Source organism: Misgurnus anguillicaudatus, chromosome 13, assembly GCF_027580225.2.
Source record: "Misgurnus anguillicaudatus chromosome 13, ASM2758022v2, whole genome shotgun sequence".
Lineage (NCBI taxonomy): Eukaryota > Metazoa > Chordata > Actinopteri > Cypriniformes > Cobitidae > Misgurnus > Misgurnus anguillicaudatus.
The window spans coordinates 26,204,902-26,227,053 of record NC_073349.2 but is presented as its reverse complement, the minus strand read 5'-3'; the positions used below and the strand labels follow the sequence as shown (position 1 = coordinate 26,227,053).

Sequence of the window (22,152 nt, the reverse complement as noted above, 5' to 3'; positions counted from 1 at the left end):
ATTTGATCCTATCACATTATCTATATTCTGCACCCACATGCCATAACGTGGGCATTAAGCCCCTGCATGCGGATGTAACTGAGCTAAAATGCACATCAACGTGTGTAGGTGAAATCTAATGAGCTATACTGGAGAAAAACTTCCTTCCTGAACGCTGTCAATCGGCATGTGTCGAAACGATATAACGTGTTGAGAAGAAATCGACATTATCATAAACTAGTTTATGGTTTGCATATACAAAACTTAAGAATAAATTTGAGTTTATTTTAAAGTTTATTTTAAACTTTTTAAAATAATTTAAACCCTTTAAAATAAACAATACAATTTAGAAAATATATATTTGTGTCAATAAAAACGAATATTAAAATCCAACTATTTTAAAACCAACTTTAATTTTTTTCTAACTTGTTTTTAAAGGGAAAAATATTAACAATCATCAAATATATGAATTGGATCAACTTTATAGCCATATGCAGCAAGTGAAGGATTATAAAATATTTGTTATTTAAAATTTTAAAACAAATATAAATAATAAAATAATTTAATTGGTTGATGACGTTACTACCGTTCAGTCTGTCATGTTGGCATAGCTAAAAAGGACATCACATTATTAATGCAGCCTTTTTTTTCCTGAGAACCACTGACCGGGTCACTGCTGTCTCGAGGCAAAACAGAGGTCAAGAGGTGAAAGGTGAACTCTGGAGTAACTGCATATGTTAGCAGGCTTAGGCATGCGAGTCGTGCTTTGTACATCACTAATATGGCGAAATTATATGTTTTGAGTAGGCCACAGTCAGAGCTTAGACATATAAACACTATCGAGGAACCTGTATTAATTTATCTTATAAAGTACCTTATATTATTTTATATAGTCATAGTCTGTTTGTTTGATTAAGTTATCTCGTTTAAAATTTTGTTCGAAAGGCCATTTAATATATATTAATATTGTAAAAGAACGCTGTTATTTTTAAATGTCAGATCATTTATCTGTGTAACGAGTAATAGGAGCATATGCAAAATGATTTAAATAATATAACTTGAAACTTAAGCAGAACGGAACTTGAGCTGTGCGTTTAAATGATTTTTTTTTTAGTTTTGTACTTTCATAAAAAGTTCATTCGAAATTAACTTTTGCCATGCATGTTTATATTGCAAGACAATTCTAGCAATATGAGCATTCACATTGTTGTTAAGCGTATATTAAAGTATACTACTATTTTACTGTGCATTAATTTTGGTGTTTATTAACAAATCGATAAAAACAAACAAAAAAGAGGCCCTCCATTCAAATGCTGCAATTATTCATCCCATCAAGTGAAATCAATTAAAAGTCAATCTACTTAAATCCACTTATCAATAAATCGATCGGTTAGAGATGGCGATAATCTTTTTGCTCATTCAAGATAATACCAGCAATTAGTTCTGTCCATGCCAATCGAATAGCACCGTGACAGAGAACGAAATTTGGGATTAGACTGTGCAAATAAACATTGTGCCTGCGAAAGAAGTAAGGAAATTGTTACTCAAGTGGGTAAATTATTACGCTTAAATATAACGATGCAGTATCAATTACACAAACCTTAAATGCGTTTAAAAAATTAAATACAGCATTTACAGACAAAATATAACAAAAACCCTGTCAGTTAATCTTCAAGAGTCAAATACTGTTCATTCTATCTGTGCACATCAGTGCTTTGATGCCATCAAAATGAGAAGTTGGTAGCAGCGGAGGTTCAACCCGTGGCACTCGATTTAACCTCTTCCAGCAATAAATTGGTGAAAATACACGGCTAAGTGAAGGCACTTTGTACGTTGACAGCTTTTAGCCATTATTTAGAAAGACGAGTTCCACCGATCATCTTGCGGCGCTCTTTATTTGCAGATAAAAGCATAAGCAGCATGGATGTGACAGACACAGTATGTCTGCAAAGAGCATACAGGAAATGGAAAGCTTAACCTGTTGAGTGTGTGTTTCTAAATGTGTGTGAAACCTCTCCGCATATATGCATTTGGATATTATGAGTATTTTTTATCGTTTTTTGAAATTTTAGAAAGCAAAATCTGTTTCAATTTATCTTGCATATACATTCAGGTTGTTTTATTTCGTTACATGTTCTTTTTGAAAACAGCGATGCATGCAACAAAGTAATTTAAAGTTTCAGTTTTTAATAGCTGTTAACCAAAACTATAAATTGACGATGGTATTAATAGGGTGAATATTGGTCTTTGATTAATGGTTTGTTTTTTGAGTGGTTTAATAATGAAATGAGACCTAAATTATTTTTTTTATCTTTAATAACAGAAGCAGGTTCAAAGTTATAGACGTATAATAAAGTTTATAGCAAATAAAACAGTTATGTTTAAAATATATTAGGGTTACATGAAAAAAATAAAGTGCATTTAATCCGCATTTTATTCCGCTGGCCTCAACAGGTGAGCGGACTTCCTTATATAGCCTACATTTATATATTTTATCGCTTAGAGTTACTGCTTTAATTTCCTACAATTTTTGTAAGAATTGTGGGCTGTAAATATTTGTGATGTTCCTATAGGATGTTGACTTGCACCATAATGAGCAGGTAATTGTCCAGGTTTTAGTCCCAACAATCTCGTCGTGGTTAAATTAGGTTTTCTCGGGGGAGTAACAACTGTTTCTTTAGTTTGATGGTAAATCGTCATTACAAGTAGAAATCTCCATAAATCCTGACACTAGGCCTTCACGCAGAATTTTCTTCTGTTTCATGCGTCTGTTTTGAAACCAGATCTTCACTTGGGTTTCGTTTAGCTGAAGAGTGTTGGCAATCTCCACCCGTCTGGCTCGAGTCAGGTATTTGTTAAAATGAAACTCCTTCTCCAGTTCTGTGAGTTGTTTGGTGGTAAAATTCGTTCGAGGGAGTCCGACGGCAGTCTGTCCGGTCGCGCAGGTTTCATCAGGATCTCGTCCGTGGTCCGCCTTCGGCTCCGGGTCTGAACATCTCCCCAGCTGTGTCTTGCCTGTAAAATAAATATAAATGCAATATTATTTTACCAAGAATGTGAAATAAATACTCACTGGTAATTTTTTTTATATATATCAATTTTTTTCTAATATTTTCTAATATAGGTTTGAAAAGAGTCGTTATCAGACCACAAATGTAGGGAGGGGAATATAGTATTTTTTTTACTTTTAAATAAAGTATTTTATATTTTTTAATTTCTGAATTTAAATATATTGGCATTTATTAATTATTAATGATGCATTTTAATATAATAAGCCTTTCGAATATAAAATAAATGTATGTGCATTAATTTATTTAAAGATATTAATATAAAATAGGAGTGCAAAAAATATGCAATCAAACTCTTTTCAACCAGTACAATCAAAAATTACATATATAAAGAATTTATCAAATAAGGACACAAACACTTGATACTTTAAAAAATATATAATTATTTTAAATACAAATATTCCATAAAAACGTGAAAACTGTAATAGAGTTTATCATGCCAATGTATGAGTTGATCAGTGATATTTCAAACAGGGTAAAATATCACTGCATTGGGGTCTTAAACGAAAGGCAACATGATGGATCACACTAAGATATTTTCAACATTATGTGCCACATATCAAGCACACATTTTAATAAAATTTGATTTACAATAAAATCATAATTCTTACCAAAAACATATTTTCTAAAATATAGGCTGACCTTTGTCATCTAAAGGCAGCTTCAAAGTGAAGAAGTTTGCGGTTAAGTAACTTTAACCTGAAATTCTGTTTGTTTGAGCTACTAATAGCGCTGTCTGTTTGTTTGAAACCTTGCAGATGTCTGTCATGATCTGTCATAAAACATGCCATAGATACTTTTGTGCTGCAAAGACTGCTAAGCTCAACCTAACTCTCATATTTAATTTTTTGTTTAGTTTTTTGTCTTTTAGTGTTAATTTTAGAATAGAGATTAAATAGAGAGTTTACCTGACCTAGTCAACTAACAGGAAACCAAAACAGTGTTTTGTTGTTTGCTTGTGGTGTTTGCTTTCAGCAGCACACAGGATATAGCACATTCTTTTACGGTTCACATATACAATGGTCAGACGGGAAAAGCCCATGAAGTGATAGAGACACACTGAGCTCTCACATACTGTTACAGTTGCAAGTGTCTTTCTAACCTTTGTGCCATCTGCACAACATGTGTGTGACTGTGTGTGTGGTCATGCCATTGCAGTCAAGGACAATCTGAACAAATGCATGCAAAGCAACCCTCAAATACACTCTTAAAAATAAAGATGCAACATGATGCCATAGCAGATTAATTTTTGGCTCTATAGGTTCCATAAAAAACATCTGAAGAATCTCTCTATTTTGCAAATTGTTATTTGGAAAGAAGTTCTTTAAACTTTAAAAGTTCGGAAAGAAATGGTTCTTTTTTGACTGAATGGTTCTCTGGGGAACCAAAAATGTTTCCTCTATGGCATCGCTGTGAAAAATCTTTTGCATTTTTAAGAGTGCAAATGCAGTTGGCGAGTGTTTGATTTTGAAATAAAATATACAATCTGTATTAGTCACGAAACCTAACCAATCTTCTCAGAGTAAGTCGCTAAAAGCATAAACGTTTAATTATACTGTTGACTTTGAGAGTACACTCAAAATTAAGCTTATTTGTCTTGCTGTATAGTTTCACAAAGAACCTTTAGTTTCTACAGTTTATATATAAAGGTAGAAAGAAATGGTTCATTTGACCAAAAGGTTCTTTGGGGAACCAAAAAACACACTTTTATTTTTAACCCAGGATTGGGTCAAAAAGAGACAAACCTAACCGCTCGGCCGTAAATTAACATACGCTGGGTTGTCTCAACCCATGGTTGGGTCAAAATATAAACATGTTTGGCTTAATTTAACCCAACAGTTGGGTTTGTCCCTTTCTGACCGAACCATGGTTTAAAAATAACCCAGCATTTTTTTAAGTGTTTGCCATCGCTCGCTACAAACACTTTAACTTCTGTTGGGCTATTATTTATAAATATTACTATTTTATACCCAATGCTGGGTAAATATTGGACAGAACACATGTTGGGTTATAAATATAAAACTATGTTAGGTTGTTGTTAAGAATCCTGTATATCACTTTCATCTTAACTTTTTATGTAAACATAGGGATGAAGAAAGGTCACCTTATGGGGACGTTCGAACAATTAGTGAATTCACATGCAGTCAAATACGAAGTAATTAAGCAATTTCCTTAGGAAATATAAAAATGTGTATGAAAACACTGATGAATGATTGTCTGAATAATAGAATTGGCAGTCGCCACAAGGCATAAAGGAATCAAACTAAATATTTGAGGAATGACTTGCAAACTTGGAAATGGCCAGCCAGCTAGAGGGATGACGTGGCCCACTAAGCCAAAAAAAAGAAAGGGGGTGTGGGAGGGGATCGATACAGATTGCCTGGGTCATCTGGGCATACAGCCCACAGTAATTCAGGTGCTGTCAGGGTATAATTGAAGAATTACGCACAGGGACTATGTGTACTGTATTGGGGAATACAGCGAGACACTGTATAAGCTTTTATTCATGTGGAGAATTGGAAACATTTTTATGTTGCCCAATAAAAACAATAAACCTCACAATGCAAAGAATCTATTGCACATCTTCTATTGAGTTGAGTAACAAAGATCAATGATCTTCTTTGCCAAAACTGACTGGACCCTCTCCCTATTTTTTGCATTGGGTCATGATGAATTTAGGTTACAGGATAATACGCGGTTTACCGTAACAATCGAACTTTGGCTGATGTAACGATGTTATTCTAAGCACATGTTAACCTCTGAAGTGTTGCAAAAAGCAGTGTGCATTGTGATTGTGCATTTTGTTGATCGTACATGATGACAAATACAAAGTGTCTTTCATGTGTCACTCTTATTGCTGGTAGACAGGCACCAAGAAGATAAACAGCATAAGTTCCAATAACAGTGAACAAATTGTAAAGTCACTGTCAAAAAATCCCTTAAAAATAAGAAAGCCCTTAGTGATAACGCATTTACTTCTATAAATATGGGTTTTCTTAATTTAAGGGGTTTGTTGAAACTGGGCACTAAAGCAGACCCCTTCGATTTCCCGACCACAGCTGTTTTGTTCAGACAGCCTGAAATGACCTTTTGCTAACATATATGCCTGTGAGTTATTTTACATCATCAATGTGGCATAGGAAGACATCCTTCTCCTCGACAGTCTGGAAACCACACGACTCTGATTTTTAGGAAATGACAAATAATCTAGAGCTCTTCTTGGTTTTTACCATCAAGCCTATTACATGTATTGTGATTTATTGAGCGGACAAGTGATTCACAATTTAACACTCGGCCATTACAACAAACATGAAATACTTTGACATAATACAGGTCAAATGTCACCAAGTGTGACATTTTATGAGCACACATCAAGTAACTCGCATTTGAACCACATTAAACACAGACCTATCCGATCATTACTCTGGTTAAGGATTATGGTTCGTTTCTGACAGACATTTTCCAGCATACAATATAGAAAATTAATTGCAGCTTGTAAACATTGGTCTGTATTAAGATTTAGGACTCTGTCGAGGAAAGTGCTCCTCTAAAGTTTATTTGGCACTGAACAGGGAGCTAGGGGGTGCTGGACTCCTTTAAATATGGCCAGAGCTGTTGCTTGTCAGTAAGAGTATGCACACACAGAATAGAAAGGAATTTGCTATTTATAAAATGGAGAACGTCTGCCTGGTATGTTTTGGCTGACTTATTTAAACACCACAGCAGAGAAATATATTGCCTTATATTTCGTTTCTAAACATGTAGCTAAGATTTTCAGTATTTAGTTTGTTGATAACAGACTGATATGTGAAGCAAAACTCCCTGTTACATGTCAACAAATCTGTGGAGGATGGGCTGAGTTGCCTCAGGAGCTTTAATTTCTTGCTACTTTTCAAAAAATGTGTAATTTTTTGCATGTCAATGAGTCGCCTTCAGAAAAATACAAAGCTGTTACATGTTGAAGTTAGCATGTCAACAACATTTTTTCCAGATTTGCCTCAGCCAATTTATTTATCCGAAATATGTTTAATTAGCCAGATAAGGACATGACATACATTTTGTATTATTTGTTTCTATTTAAATGTATTTATAATATGATAGCCCATGACAAAAATAAAACATTTTGCTCTTTCAAATTTTTTTATATTTAATTTCTTCTTGTCTAGTTAATTTACCCAAATGTCCCCAAAAGGACATTTTAGAGTTAGAGTTCATCTTCTAATGACAATTTTAAAACTATATCTAAAATTATATCCAAAATATATCTAGTCAAAACTATTTTGAGATGTTAATGTCACTGGCCTGTTGGAAACACACATCTTCAAGTTTTAGTTTCTGCTCGAAAAAAACAACAACGTCCCTTTTGGTTACAAAAAAATAAGGCAATTTACTGGTACAAGATACGACATAAAACATAGTTAGTGTTATAACTTAAAAGCATAAACCATGCTACTAGAATGAAAAGGCACATATGTTGCTAGTTCCCAGCCCTCAACTTATAGAGTGACTACACCGGGTCAATACATCGCCTCGCTGTAGGGGTGCGCTATACAGACATTAAAAGTTAAACTCTAAAACTTACCTGCACGTGGCTGATTCCTCCTGACTCTCATCCAATCGAATGTCTTTCCGCACGTCTCATTTAACGTGTTTAGAGACTCCTCGACGTGTTTGGTATCTTCCTCAACTCCCGGGTGATTTCTTGGGCCATCGAGGTGTGTGGTGTTAACTGGGCCACAGTGCGCACCGGAGAAAGTTCTCAAAGTGTCTGAGGAAGAGAAGCCCGTTCTGGAAAGACCCCGTTCACGACAGCTTTGGAAGGAGGGGGCTTGGGGTCGGCCAGGGTGCACTGGTCTATAGAAATCTTGATTATGGGGTAAGGGGGGTCTGGGGTCTTCACAGGGCTTTGAGCACGCGGCTGTGGCCGTGGCACTGAGATGCGTAAAATGATATTGAAGAAAATCCGCTTCGGCGTTGTCATGTTGCTCATCTCTGGTTAGAAAGTCTCCGTGGTCCTGATGCAGGCGCATGAGTCCCGTAGCCTGATAGCCTTTAATGCAAAGTGACGTTTTGTCCCGGCCGCCCATAAACCCTTGATAAGAATTCATAACTGCATCTTATTTATATTCCAAATTGTTATCCAAAACTGCAAGCGACTGAAAGTCTCCCCACAGACGGTCACTCAGACAACGCATCGAGCGCGTAGGGACCGAGGCACCGATCTAGACAGCGACATGCCTTGTAGAAACATTGGATCGGTGATGGATGGGGATGACGTGCCCTCTAACTCTTGGCCAATAGCCGGACATCTCCCTCATCTGAGTGAGCGTTAATTTACCAAAGCAAGCAAGTTTGGACTACTTACTTGACCTGCTAATAAGGTCTCGTGGAGTGTGTGTGTACGCGCTCGCGCGCGCGCGCGCGTGTGTGTCTGCCTGCGTGTGTGTATGGGAAGGGGGGTCAACATAAGGACTTCAAGTCATAATGGGTTATATTGAATTTTTAAACGTGCCTTTTATTAGATGATTTTAAGTCAGGTTTTTGCAGTTCCAAAATGGGACGTTTTGGGATATGATAGGTTATTACTAAACTATTCCATAGTTTTTGCTTATTTAAATCCAATTAGTTATGTGATTTTATAATAACTTTGATTCAGAATTTATTAAACCAACTAAATATTTTTCTATTTTATGTTTCCTTATTGTGTTGGAAATGGGCCTCCTATAAACCAACAAACCAAGCTATAAATTAGCACGCGCAAAAAAACAAAACAAAAAAAGTGGAGATCATTTTAGTCAGTCGTAGCCTACCGAAATAAATAAAAATGTGAAGTGAAATAATATGAAATAAGCTCTTATACCTTTAAGTATAAGTATGTAAGTGGGGAAATCATGGCTCTTTATTATGCCTATATTAAAATGTTTGGCGTCTGTAGCATATCACGACTTTTAAAATCAATTGTGGTTATTGCTCTACAACGCGGTATTTATAAATTCAGTTAACACACGCACATGCATATACTCACCATCTTAGTATTCTGTTATAGGCTATGGCATTCGGTTCGTCTTGGAAACAGGCAATCTTAAAGCAATTTTCCGCCTCTTGGGTCAAAACTTAAGATGTTTTGAATTCTAGGTCATAGGAAATCTAACATACCAGTAGAAATGATGTTAAAAGTGACTCATAAGGTCATTGTATGAGGAGATCTCTTAGCGATTATCTGTGCTCTAAACAGCTGTCGTTGCAGGGTCATTCGGCGGTCAAATGATAATAAGCAGCTGCCTCCTCTGCCATAATGAACCGCTGTAAATTAAAAAAAGGTTTGCTGGCTAATTTTATTTCTTTTCTGTCAAAAACGATGATTAAAGACTAAATTCGTTAGATATGACTTCTTCATAAAATCAAAATATCTAGTAGCTATTTCCACGTTAATATTATATTATTTAGATAATTAAAAAAAGAAATCAACATGTTCCTTTCTGAAATTGTTGGATTAAAACTATCTGTATATAAAACTGTCTGTAAAAACCCAGCTGAAGTTTTTTGTCATTTTATTATCATTTAATGTAAAGAACATTTTGTGAAAATCTTGATATTTTTAATATTGACTGACTAAGGTCATGTCAAAGATTAAAATCAATGTGAAATCATTGACTGAAATCAAAGTTTGTTGCCTCTATTGTGATAATTACATTACAAGACTGTAGCCTGGATTTCACAGACAACGTCACAAATAAGATGAAATAGCTCGTAAAGGTATTTACATGTTCACTTTACTATGTGTATTATAAGAAATATTTTATACTGTCTACTGTTTGTGAAAAGCCCTGCAGAGTTTATATTTAATGTAAACTTTTTAACTGCTATTTTCTTTCTATAAACTGTTTATATAGTTCATTATAACGTAATGACACTACTAAATTCAAAGGGTGAAATTCCACAGAGTTTCACTGAAGTCAAAGAGCATTGCAGAAAGCTTTGGAGATATAATGACATGTTAATGTAGAAGTGGTAGCACTGGTTGCCTTGGGTCACATTCACAGGCTCAGTGATATAAGGCTACAAGTTGGGTAGATCTCAGCATTGGCTCAAATTCAGAAAATAGAAATAATCACATACACTTTCTCTCTTAACCACTTTTAATAAGCATTTGAAAGCTTTGCATTTATCTTGCAGCCCCCCCACCTTATAAAATAGTAACTATGGTTTTACTGCAGTAAAAAAACATAGTTAATAAAAGTAAACCATGGTTACCACAAAATAACAATGGTTTCACTATAAAAAGTTGATTTTGTCCCTTGCGATTTTTCTGGCTACTTTGTGTCGCACTAGCAAGTTAAAACTTTTGACACTTCCCCATGGCTTTTGATTTGGGCCATCAGAATGAAATTCTGTGGATATTAACAAATACAATGCTATTGTGTTCAGAGTAACAACTGTATAATTGGGGGAAACTAATGCAAAGAGCTAGGTTTGTATATATATTTTTTAATTACATTTATTCAACTTAAAATAAAGTGCTGTTCGACGACTATTGTTATTTCCGGTTTCAGTTGCAGCACGTGTGGCGAAGGCACGTATCTTGACGCTCGCGTTACGTATTGCGCTTTTTAAATCCTCAGCGCTGTCATTTTACATTGCAAATGCAAGGGACATTTCCAGTAGCCTTTGTATATTACCTGAGATTCGAACTCATAACCTTGGTACCACCCCTTAGGAAAATTATCCAAATTTTTTTGTGGTAAAAGTGTAGTAACCGTGTTTTTTTGGTGTATTCCCAGGTGAAAAAGTAGTACACTTCCATAGTATACTTAAAGTGCTTTATTTTTGCACATTTTTTGTACTAATTAAAAATGTATTTAGTTAAAAAATGTATTAAAAATGTATTTAGTTAACACTTGTATTAAACTTGAACTCAACTTTCGTACAAAGATGGGTTCAAGTTTACTACAAGTGGTACCTAAATACATTTTTAAATACATTTTTTAGCACATTTTAGTTCGTATTTATGGTGTCTCATTGAAGTACACTTAGATGATCTTAAGAACATCTTAAGAAGTACTAAAGATTAATTTTTTTGTATATTAAGTACAAAATTAGTGTGCAAAAATAAAGCTCTTTAAATACACTATGGAAGTGTACTACTTTTTCACCTGGGATTGCTTACTATTAGCTAAACCATGGTTCTACTACAGTATCCATGGTTTAACTATGGGTTTTACAAAACCATGGTTATATTGTGATAACCATGTTTTTGAACTGTAGTAAAACAATGTCTATTTTTTGATGATTTGAATATAGCCATAAAATTAGTTAACATGTAGGCTTTATTTTTAATGAAACTAATTGGCAGTATTTCAGTAAAAACGATAATCATATGTAGGTAATAGACCCAAAAGTCCCAATATTAATTGTCTGTTTTTAAAAAGGCAGCCACCTGTAAAAACTACTGGCCAATACAGAAGGAGGATTTTCCATGTCTATGACCTATAAAGAGTTTTACTAGGGCTCTGCAGTGATTAAAAAACAATCTCAAATAATCATCAATATATAACTGTGCACTCACAACCCCAGAGATCTGGTCCCAGCTGGAAGAATAAATGGAATTCTACAGGCAGCAATGCACTGAATGACGGAGTGCAATATATCCCTTCCCTCTGTACATTTGCATGGTACACTTATCCATCTTTATGTCAGCTGTGGGGTTACTCAGGGTTCACACGCTAGCTTGTTTCTCTCCTCTCCGCTCAATAAATAAATCTCTGCTGCTCTCTGTTTACGGGCTGAATATAAATTTGTTTGCAGTCGATCGCGGGCCTGTGTGAAGGCATTAGAAATTGTATTTCTGTAATGGGTTTCAGCATGAGGAGGTGGGGGGGTTTTGGGGGGGTGAGGTAGGAGTTGCAGAAGTGTTTGGCTGCAGGGTATATAAAAAAAAAAACAGGTGTGCACTGCTTCACCTCAATAAGATTATACACACTTTTATTGTCCAGATAAGATACATTTGCTCCAGGCTGATTTTGCAATGGATTTAAACTGAATTTTAATGTTATTTACTTTCATTTTATAAAGATCAGATATTATGGGTTTATTAGATTCTCCTCGTGCCATATGTTTGATTAGCATGAACCTTGAGAGGTAGCGGTGTCGAACGCACCTCCGTGTGTTTGACCTAAACAGCTCGAGGTAAACAAGTTATTGCAAGCTGCCAGCCTGGCACTAAACAGCTTGTGTCCCATCAAATGTGTACAGTACATATTCACCGGGACAGATGATGGGAAAATAGTCTTGGCTCGTGTTCAGGAAAAGGTGTAACAATGTGCATTTATGTTCCTTATTGACTGGAAAGAGATCAAATAATACCATCTGAGCTATTCACGTCCCACCAAATGCTGTTAGATCAGTCCAAGCCCAATTGTCACCTCAGGAGCAAATGACAGTGACCGGTCTGTAAGCCGCTCTCTGAAGTAATTACATGCATGTACACATCTGTCTCTTTGCCCCTATAACCACACGGCGATGATAAACACAGTGTGGGATCACGATTTGAATGTATCACTCTTCTCAAAGGGGCATCTCTCTCTGATAACTTGATCTCTTGTTTGGTGATCCTGCCACGAGAGGATCACGGCCACTATCATAGCATTGGCTGATTTTGATCTCTGACCCCTGTGACAGAACTCTGGAATGATGTAGATGGTGATGACTCGTGTCCCTGATTTAACCCTAAAGGTCTGTCGGGCCTAATTATTTCTCATCTATGAGCCCTGAAAATGCCAGGAGTGAGACGGTGCTGACAGATGACTGTCACCGCTGGCAGAAAGGTCATTGCTGTTAATGCAAAGCGAGCCTGTCTCAGATGATTGGTTAAGGGCTGGTAATCTATGCATTTGCGTACACCTCTTACTTTATCACTGGGAAACACACCTTGCAGTCAAAGCGGAGCAGCATGCTGGCATAGGAATAGAGGTGAAAGGAATAGACAGGGAAACAGAAAAAGAGAAAGGGAAAGCCAAAGTCATTTTTTGGTAAATTATGTAAAAATATAAACTTCATATCTATAATATTGACGGATTAAAGGCGGGGTGCAAGATTTTTGAAAAACACTTTGGAAAAGGGAGTCGGGCAGAGTACCGAAACACACTTGTAGCCAATCGGCAGTAAGGGGCATGTCTACTAACAAACATCGTTGCCTGGGTTGCGTATGTGCGGGAAAGGTCCAGATTTCAAATATCAACATTCGCTTTCAGAGGTCATGCACCCCGCCTTTAAGACCCTGTCAAAGATTGAAATCGATGTGAAATCAATAATTGGATACAGGGGTATCACATTGTAAAAAGTGACAAGAAAAAAATATTTCAATTGATAACACCCAAAAAAATTTAGTTTATTCAACTTAAAATGTCACATTAGTTAAAAAATGTAAGTTGAAATTTTTTCACACAGAGATTACAGATACATGGAAAATGCATCCAGGATTTTTCTGGGATTGTTTGATTTGTGGTTCATTCATATTGCCAATGATTGTACGGAATCTGTGCGTGCATTCACACATACCGTAAAATCCCATAAAGACACGCGAAGTATTTTTTCCACGTCTTAAAGGAACAGTATGTAAGAATTTTATATTAATCAATCATAAAATGACCCTGATAGGTCACTAGACATTAAGAAATCATTTTCATTTCAAATACTTATATTACTGACAACAGTGTTATGGCCAGGATATTGTCATTTAAAAAGTGGAGTTGCAGCCCCCAACTGATGTTTATGTTGTCATGTTGTGTATTGGCCACCAGTTGTGAGATTGCAGTACCAGTTTAGCCACAAGTTTTGTGATTGCAGTACCAGTTTTGACCACAATCCTACATACTGTTCCTTTAAATTTGGTAATTATCAGTGATTTCACGGAACTCACAGATAATTAGCTAATTAAAAAGGCTACATTTTTGTTTATGACAAGATCATCAGGAGCGTGTGATGTGTGGTTCTGTCATGCTGGTGAATGATCTCGGCTTCAGCGCAGATAGCGACGAGCTCCCTGATCTTTGCTTCCGTCCAGTTTGCCGACATTTCTCGTCATGAATGTTAATCTGCATGTAAACCCCTCAGATTAAAGAGCTGAACCTTCATGTTAACTTCATGTTGCCATGACATTCACGGTAGAGGTCTTTTCAGGTCCAAAGAAATGTACCTGACCCGAAATGACCCGAATCACTTTACACCCGAACCCGACGTGCATACATAAAATGCATACAACCCGACCCCAGACATACCCGAGAAAATTAGACCGAGTTCGACCCGTACTAGTGACAATTTTTTTTAACCCGACAGGAACCGAATGTAAACGGCACTGACGTGTGCATTCTGCAGACCCTCACGCAGCAGTCAGACAGAACGAAACTCTGGTGGCCTCGCAACCTATTTGGCGAGCTGCTTCATTTGTTTTACTTTGTTATCTGATGACGACACCAAGGTAACCGCTAAAATGTACATTTAAAATTGACTGACATGTCTGTCTCAACGAAAATTAACCTACCCCCAGCCCCCCAATGTCGCAAGCGCTCTTGGCAAACAGATTAGAGGTTTGAAAAGGATGTTGAAGGACACATGCGAGAGAGTTCGGGTCTTCTCCGGTCCGTTCGGCAAAAACACATTTATTTTAAATTACCCGAGACCCGATGTCGCTATTATTGTACCCGACCCGTGTCCTAGGCACATGTGAAATCGGGTCTCGGGTCAGACCTCAGGTTTTCGGATGTAAGTGAACCCGTGAAGACCTCTAATGCACGGCACACCCCTTACGGCATTGTTACCGCGTCTTGTTCACACAGAATGCTTTCCGTGAATGTTATGGCAATGTTACTAGGTCCTCTGTACTGGAGCGATCCCAGAACATTTACGGGACGTTTGCATTCACACAAAAAGCCTCTCTGCTAGGGCTGTAACGATTAATCATGTGTCCCATTAAAAATGCCTGTCTGAAATCGATTCTGAATCGCAAGGCTGCGATTCTGTGTTTCATACACAGCTTGTGCGTGTACTACGGCATTTGGTCAGTAGGAAGTCCTTATCAATCTAAAATCATTGAGTCGGAGTCGTTTTGACTTTTGACGTTTATTGCAACACTTGTCAAACACAATCATTCACAATATTCTTTATTATCATAAAAATACCTGAAACGAATTGAAGAACAGTGATATAAATAATTTTGTAATGCTACTTATTCTGTGGCACAAAGGGTGTTTCGGCACAAGAGCGCCCCCTGGCTTTTGGATGTGCCGGTATTTCACCGTAATTCATTCAAAAATTCATTCACTGAGAAAACGCGTATTTGCACGGTTAATCATTACATCCCTACTCTCTGACAATTTTACCGAAATATTCTGTGACTAAAGTGATGTGTGAATGAGGTACAATTGAAGTAATTAAGTTGATCTAACTTTTCACTTTTTACAATGCAGTTTATATTTGCTGGACATACAGGGTTTTGATTAACTAATATCTGTTTGTTTTTGCTAAGGTGTTTATTTGGAAATACTGTTCATGTGAAATTTTTGATACCTCGGTTTGTCTAAGAGCGCTGATGACTTGTTGAAACGAATCGTAACTGTGGTTTGGACGTGACTTTGTTTGCAATCCTGTGTGATCCCCTTAACACACAAATTTCAAAGGAGGCCACACGTAGTATAAACACAGGCTTTGTTCGTCTTAAATCTATGCAGGAAAATAAAGTTTGGCTTCTTCAATCATATAATTTAAGCTTAAGAGAGTGAGCAAGACAGAAGAATGGAGTGTGAACTGATGAAGCCATTGATAATGTCAGCAGCAGTAATTGATTGATCACTGCGCTGACAAGGTGATTGTTTAAACTTGCACTGGTGCATTTTACTGGAGATAACTCGGATAACAAAGCAGGACGACTGCAAACTTTTCATTAAAGACCTTTTTGTTTCATAATTTGTCTGTCTTACACAACTTCAATGTGTTCTTTATAATGAACTGCTTTATTATCGTTGCCAAAGCCACTTGGGAATAGACAACAATATGGAGCATCACCACTGTTGTTTTTCGAACAAAACGGAGTACATAGTGACCAGGTGTGCGGTAATGGGATGCATTGCTGATTCTTACAGTCACACAGAGATCTCAGCAGGCGTGTGCAGAAACAACTCGACTGCGCTGATTCCGTGCCACAACCACGTACTTCACTTAGCGTAGTTGTATATGTCTGTAAAAATATGAATGCTTCCGGTCTTCACTTCCTACTTGAGCCCAGCAGGCAACAGCCCAAACAAAGTGACAATAAACCATCTGTCATACGAGCAGAAACTGCTGAATCCTCTCCAAAGCCTCCGGAGTTCCTTACTGGGGGACATTAGCAGGGTTAACAGTCGGTAGGAAGGAAAGCGCTTGTCGTTGGAATGCCATATGCCTTTTCTGTTCTAGAATCCATGAAGGAATTGCTACGGATAGTAATGCTTCATGGTCCGATCATGTACTACTTTTCTTTAAATAATCGGGTGTTGATTATATAAAAAACGTGTAATTTGATTAATCCTGAACATCGGAGGGTATGTTACGGTAATTGTTTTGTAAGAGCATCATCTGCCTTTTATATTTAATGTCACCAATCACCTTTAGCTGGAGCGTATTTAAAAAGCCATTGATCTTTATAATGCGCTGCTTTAATATGACAGTAACAGTTGTACGTGATGCAGGGAGTCAAATTGTTCAGATTGATGAGGGCTTGCAGGTGAATTATAATCCATCTACCTGAGTGATGCTCGCACTGTGTTCCGTACCAGCAGGCCGACAAATAAATAAAACCTACAAAGGTGACACCAGGAATTGATACTTAACAATCCCTCTGAGCAACCAGCAATAAGAACAGGTTTGACTGAGAGGAGAACTTCCCTAGAGAGACAGAGCGAGCGAGCGAGCGAGAGACGGGAAGAGAGAGAGAGAAATGGCAAAGCTGGGTAGGTTAATAGAAAAGAATGGACTGGATTTGCCAAAGGTCACACATACAGAGTCAGCACCTTGTTTATGATTAGAAGAGGTCTGAGCACAGCTCGTGTTTTCGTCTGCCTAATAAAATGCCCGGAATTACTATTGATTAATGCGTTGGAAAGATAACTGCGAATGTGCAATGTGGTGATTACCTATGTAAGCATAAGGGCTGACGGTTTAAATCCTTAATGAGAGTCTGTAAGGTAAAGTGCGGTCACGGAGACTGATCCTCTAATTTTTAATTGCTTCACGGACGGTTCTATATTTCATGATAAAATATAATGTTGTATCTTCTAATTTCTAAAATTGTAGTCGACCACGAGGTATTTGAAGACAAATTGTGAATTTTAATGGCCGGTGGACCATCTCGAATGCAAATTGACTTTAGAATTAATTGATTAGATCCAATTTCCAGATCCTTAACTAGATTGTGGGATTACTAACTAAATCTGGAATGTGATGCATGTATGGTGTCCTGCGGGTCATGTGGTCGCCCGCCTTAACTGGCCATTCGAAAGATTTTTCCCAATATGAACTTATTTGGAGAGTACTCTGTAATTTCATTCTGTGTCCTGTATTGGGATATGAAGATGATGACCAGCTGATAGAAGTGTGTTAGTGGAGTCAGTTTAGCTTAGCCTTTTGGATCAATATTGGAAAGGATTTGGAAGACCTGACCTTTAGATGAAAAGAAATGGCACAAGATGGACTACTAAATTAGCGTAGGGTTATAAATGGTCAATATGAGTAGTAATGTATATTGGTAATGAATTTAAACTAGGGTTGTATAAAGAGTATGTTGATAAATTGTGCACGGCGTGCAGTTCGTGTGTTTTCATAAAGTCGCAGAGTGACATCAGCGTGCCCTTAGCATTTTGTAATATTTCTCAATGAAACCCAGATGTATGCGTTCGGCTGAAGCACCGTTATGCCATAAAAGTGTAAAATTGTTTTCCATTCAATGCATTGTAATGTGAGCTGCTCACAGCAATGAAAGTACCACCGTAAGAAATCGTTGACTGATAGGTGACCCCTTTAAGTGTTTTTGAGAAATGTACTCAAGTCATTTTGTTAGCCCATATATATTTCATGAATTTTTTTTAACTTGGATCGAATCAGGGACGGTTTTGGATCAATGTGGAGTGCCGTGCATTCGCTCTGTGCACCCCATGTGGTTTTAAATGCCTAAAAATAGGTATTTTTATTGTGCAAGTGGCCATTGCAAGCTCTCTCATCCTCTGCGATCTTTCGCCAGGGGTCGTGTAATGCTTCTTAATGTGCTCATAAATCACGGCTGGTCAGCCCATGCACAGAAGAATGTTAAGAATCCAATGCAGGCTTTATCTGTCTCTCCTCTTTCCTCTTAAAGCCAGTCCAGTAAATCTTTCTCAAACTTAAGTCGCTTTGCGGCTGATTTTAAGCAAATTAATTATGTTACATTAAATGAAGGTTACAGGAATGTGGTGGACTTGTACTTTTCATCCAGACCCAAACTGATACAGCTTTATCTGAAAAATGTCTAATTCTTTTAGATTCTAAGCAGAATTCCCACTTGGAGTTTCATCAAAAGGTTCGGTTGGTTATTTGTATGCCCCTGCTGGTAGGATGCTGTAACTACAAGATAATTAATCTATAATATAAATATATTTTACATGTACAGTATATCACTAATATACTATTATAGTAGTAAATGTTTACTATATAGCTCGGTTAAAACTGTGCAATCGCATCTGCTGAAGTCTGCCGCCTTCCTCGTAGCTCGCCGCTCCTTGGGTTCTTATTTATGTTATGTAATTTTCCTGCAGATCCAGAGCGATGTCACGTGGCATTCACAGCTCAAGCGATTGCCGGTTTTGCTCGCAGAGCCCACTTGAAAACTGTGTGCTTTCAGTGGGTCCTGCACCAGCAGAGCAACTGTCATTGAGATGAATGGGAACACGGGTAGCTTTTCGCAGGTATTACAGACCTCCTTCGGCTGCGTCATGGAAACACTGCCTAGTCTGCACAGGAAGTCTATTATAAAAACTAGGTCTGATGCTGCTTAGTGTTTCGTCTGTTTGCAGCGCTTCACTTCATAGCAGCACGGATTAGATGCTTACCATGCGTGTGAGCCCCTCTGAGCTTTCCTAACTGAGTTTCTCTCTTGTTATATTAATTTAGAGATGCTCGGTGCTGCTTCTCCATATCTTCCTTCCTGCAGAGTTTAGTCCTAACACCTGCCTGTAATTTTCAAACAAATACACGGATGTTGATAAGATGGTTTAGGTGAATTTGATTAGAGTTTGAGTTGAACCGCAGGATGGAAGATTTCCTGGCACCAACACTCATCCATGTGTTGTTCATCCATATGTAAAAACCTAGATAAAGATTTTTGGTGATCTACATAGAACCATCTTAAATCATGTAAAGAACATTGTGTGCAAATATAATCTTGATATATTTTATATTGACTGAGTAAGGTCATGTCAAAGATTAAAATGAATGTAAAATCAATGAGTAAAATCAAACTTTGATGCTCCTAATCATTAGATTGAGACTTTAGCTTGGATTTCTCAGACAGGATTACATTCATTATAAAGATTCTGGGTTATTTTCAACCACAAACCCAACCCGTTGGATTGCAATTTAACCTTTGCTGAGTGGTTTCAACCCAAAATGCTGGGCTGTTTTAACCCATTAACCTCCTAAGACCCGAGCTTTGGTTTGGCTTGCATTTTAGATGTTTTTCCAGCTATTTGGGGTTAGGAAGAACTAATAAATATAATAACCAAATATTTTTCTTTGAACATGAACCAGTGTAATTGTCCACGTTTGTGTACAACAGGTTCCAGTTACACAGAATTATGTATTATTGCAAACAACAAAAAATGTGATGTCCACATATGTGGACATCCAGGTCTTAGAAGGTTAAAGTATTAAAAAAATCCAGATAATTTACTCACCACCATGTCATCCAAAATGTTGCTGTCTTTTTTTGTTCAGTCGAGAAGAAATTATGTTTTTTGAGGAAAACATTCCAGGATTTTTCTCATTTCAATGGACTTTAATGGACCCCAATACTTAACAGTTTTAATGCAGTTTAATTGCAGTTTCAAAGGATTCATAAGGCATAAGGGTCCTATCTAGCGAAACGATTGTCATTTTTGGCAAGAAAAATAAAAAATGCACTTTTAAACCACAACGTCTCATCTTCCACCAGTCCTGTGACGCGCCAGCGTGACCTCACGTGATACGTAAAGAGGTCACGGATGACGTATGCGAAATTACGCCCCAGTGTTTACAAGTGTGGAAAAAGAGGACCTTTCCGACGTTGTTGTATGAGGAATGATACTAATTAATGTCTTTGTGTCAGTTTATTGTTTAAAATGGTCCGCAAATGTGTGTTTCATATAGGAGTTATTCGATCTACGTCATTAATGTTCGCGGCGGCCATATTGTTGACATAGAACTATCAGTCTGTCAATTGACAAGCGAGGCAGCGTCGGTATTATCGATGTAATTTTTTTAAACAGCGCGATGGTGTGTGGTGTAATACACGGCTGGAATTAGTTTTTATGCGATACCGACTGTCAGAAAAAATGAAAGGAAGGAGACAAAGGAGTTGATCCAGCGAAGGAGAGACTCCCAACAGCAAAGTCTGTCCCCATCATTTTACCACAGGTAACGTCACAGCAAAGTCTGTCCCCATAATTTGATCACATATGGTTAGCTGTAAGCAGTGGCTGAAACTGCTCTTTCAAATAAGCTGCTATAAATTGAGACAGTTATTAAATTAGTATTAATAAATATATGAACATAATAGGTCTGGCATTGATACTAGGTAGGGAATTAAATGCCGTTCACATTATAACGATAACTATAAAAAAACTTAAAATGACAGTGAAACTCATTGCTGAGGTCTATAACATAAAATTACCTGCAGTTGCTGTGAAAAGTGACTACGTAATGCTTTTTATTATATTACATTAACTAACTGTTATGCCAAAAGGTAAGTTAAGAGATTACACAAACTATAAGATTCACTGTTTAGAGTTACGCGAAACGCAGCATGTGGAGGACATCTGTAAAAGTTTTTATTACAAGCAATATTAAAGGCAAGTGATTTGCGCGAGTGCCGTGAGCGAACTAGCATAAACGTATTGTTTATCGATGATGTGGACGCTAATATAGTTATCGTTATAGTTAACGTTATATCGTTATAACGTGAGCGGCTCTTTAGTGCTAAGTTGTATGATGTATGCGAATACTGTGTGAACGATATAGTTATAAATATCCGGATAAGTTATGCCTGGCAATAAGGACGGATCTTTACTTAAGGCTATTGGGTCTATTTGGGTCCACACCAATCAAGCTTAACTTCTCTTGATACCGACGAGATGAAGCCATTAAGGGCACGTTATAGTCGTGCGTAGGTCCTACGGCGTAGCCGCGACGGCGTAGGTTCCGCGTCGGTTTTCATTTATACTTTTGCGTCGTCTTCCTCGTCGACGTGCAAACAAACACGCAAACAGCTGGTAGGCAGTATCCACACGTGTACCCACAGTAGCAGCGCTACCATCAGAGAAGAAGAAGCTTGGCAAGTTAACACTAAATGAAGAAGAAACAGCAACTTGTTGTGTATGATTTGAGAAGACCAGCAATGATGGAAGCAAATAAACAGCGACTTTTGTTACAGTTTGAGTTAAATCACTCCTCAACTTGGCTCATCTTTGTTTTCAATGTCGCAAACGGAAATACCTATGACGGGAGGGGTTCTGGTGGACCAATCACAGCGCTTGCGGTCCGCGTAGAGCTGACGCGCTGTTAAAATTTTTGCGAGGTGCATGTCAGGCTACGCACAGGCTACGGATAGCCTACGCCGTAGCTACGGCGTAGAATTTACGCACGACTATAAATCAGGCTACTGCTCCCCTCAACTTAAATCTACGTGCGGCTAGGGGCAGGACAGATGTCATGTCAACAATATGGCTGCGGTTAGCTACTTCCGGTGTTTGCGAATAAGCCCTATATGTAACACGTGACCTTTCCACTGCATTACGCAATTACGTGAGGTCACGCTGGCTCGTCACACAGCCGCAGGAAGAAGAGAAGT

The 22,152-nt window shown here is 37.5% G+C and overlaps 1 protein-coding gene and 1 long non-coding RNA gene across 4 annotated transcripts in view; one reads left to right on the top strand and one right to left on the bottom strand.

Moving 5' to 3' along the window:
• The window catches only part of LOC129430334 (uncharacterized), a 113,840-nt gene that overhangs the window by 52,069 nt on the left and 39,619 nt on the right, over nucleotides 1-22,152 (top strand). The window lies entirely within an intron of this gene.
• Nucleotides 1,280-8,456, bottom strand: hoxc1a (homeobox C1a). The gene is made up of 2 exons (XM_073875476.1): nucleotides 7,630-8,456; nucleotides 1,280-2,994 (listed from the first exon to the last, which is right to left on the bottom strand). Exons 1-2 carry the CDS (start codon nucleotides 8,153-8,155, stop codon nucleotides 2,657-2,659), a joined length of 864 nt encoding a protein of 287 aa, XP_073731577.1. The 5' UTR covers nucleotides 8,156-8,456; the 3' UTR covers nucleotides 1,280-2,656.

Coding starts and splice junctions, on each gene's coding strand:
- hoxc1a (XM_073875476.1), bottom strand. CDS start 8,155: ATGAATTCTTATCAAGGGTTTATGGGCGGCCGGGACAAAACGTCACTT. Junction 2,995..7,629: donor GAGGAATCAGCCACGTGCAG/GTAAGTTTTAGA, acceptor TTTATTTTACAG/GCAAGACACAGCTGGGGAGA.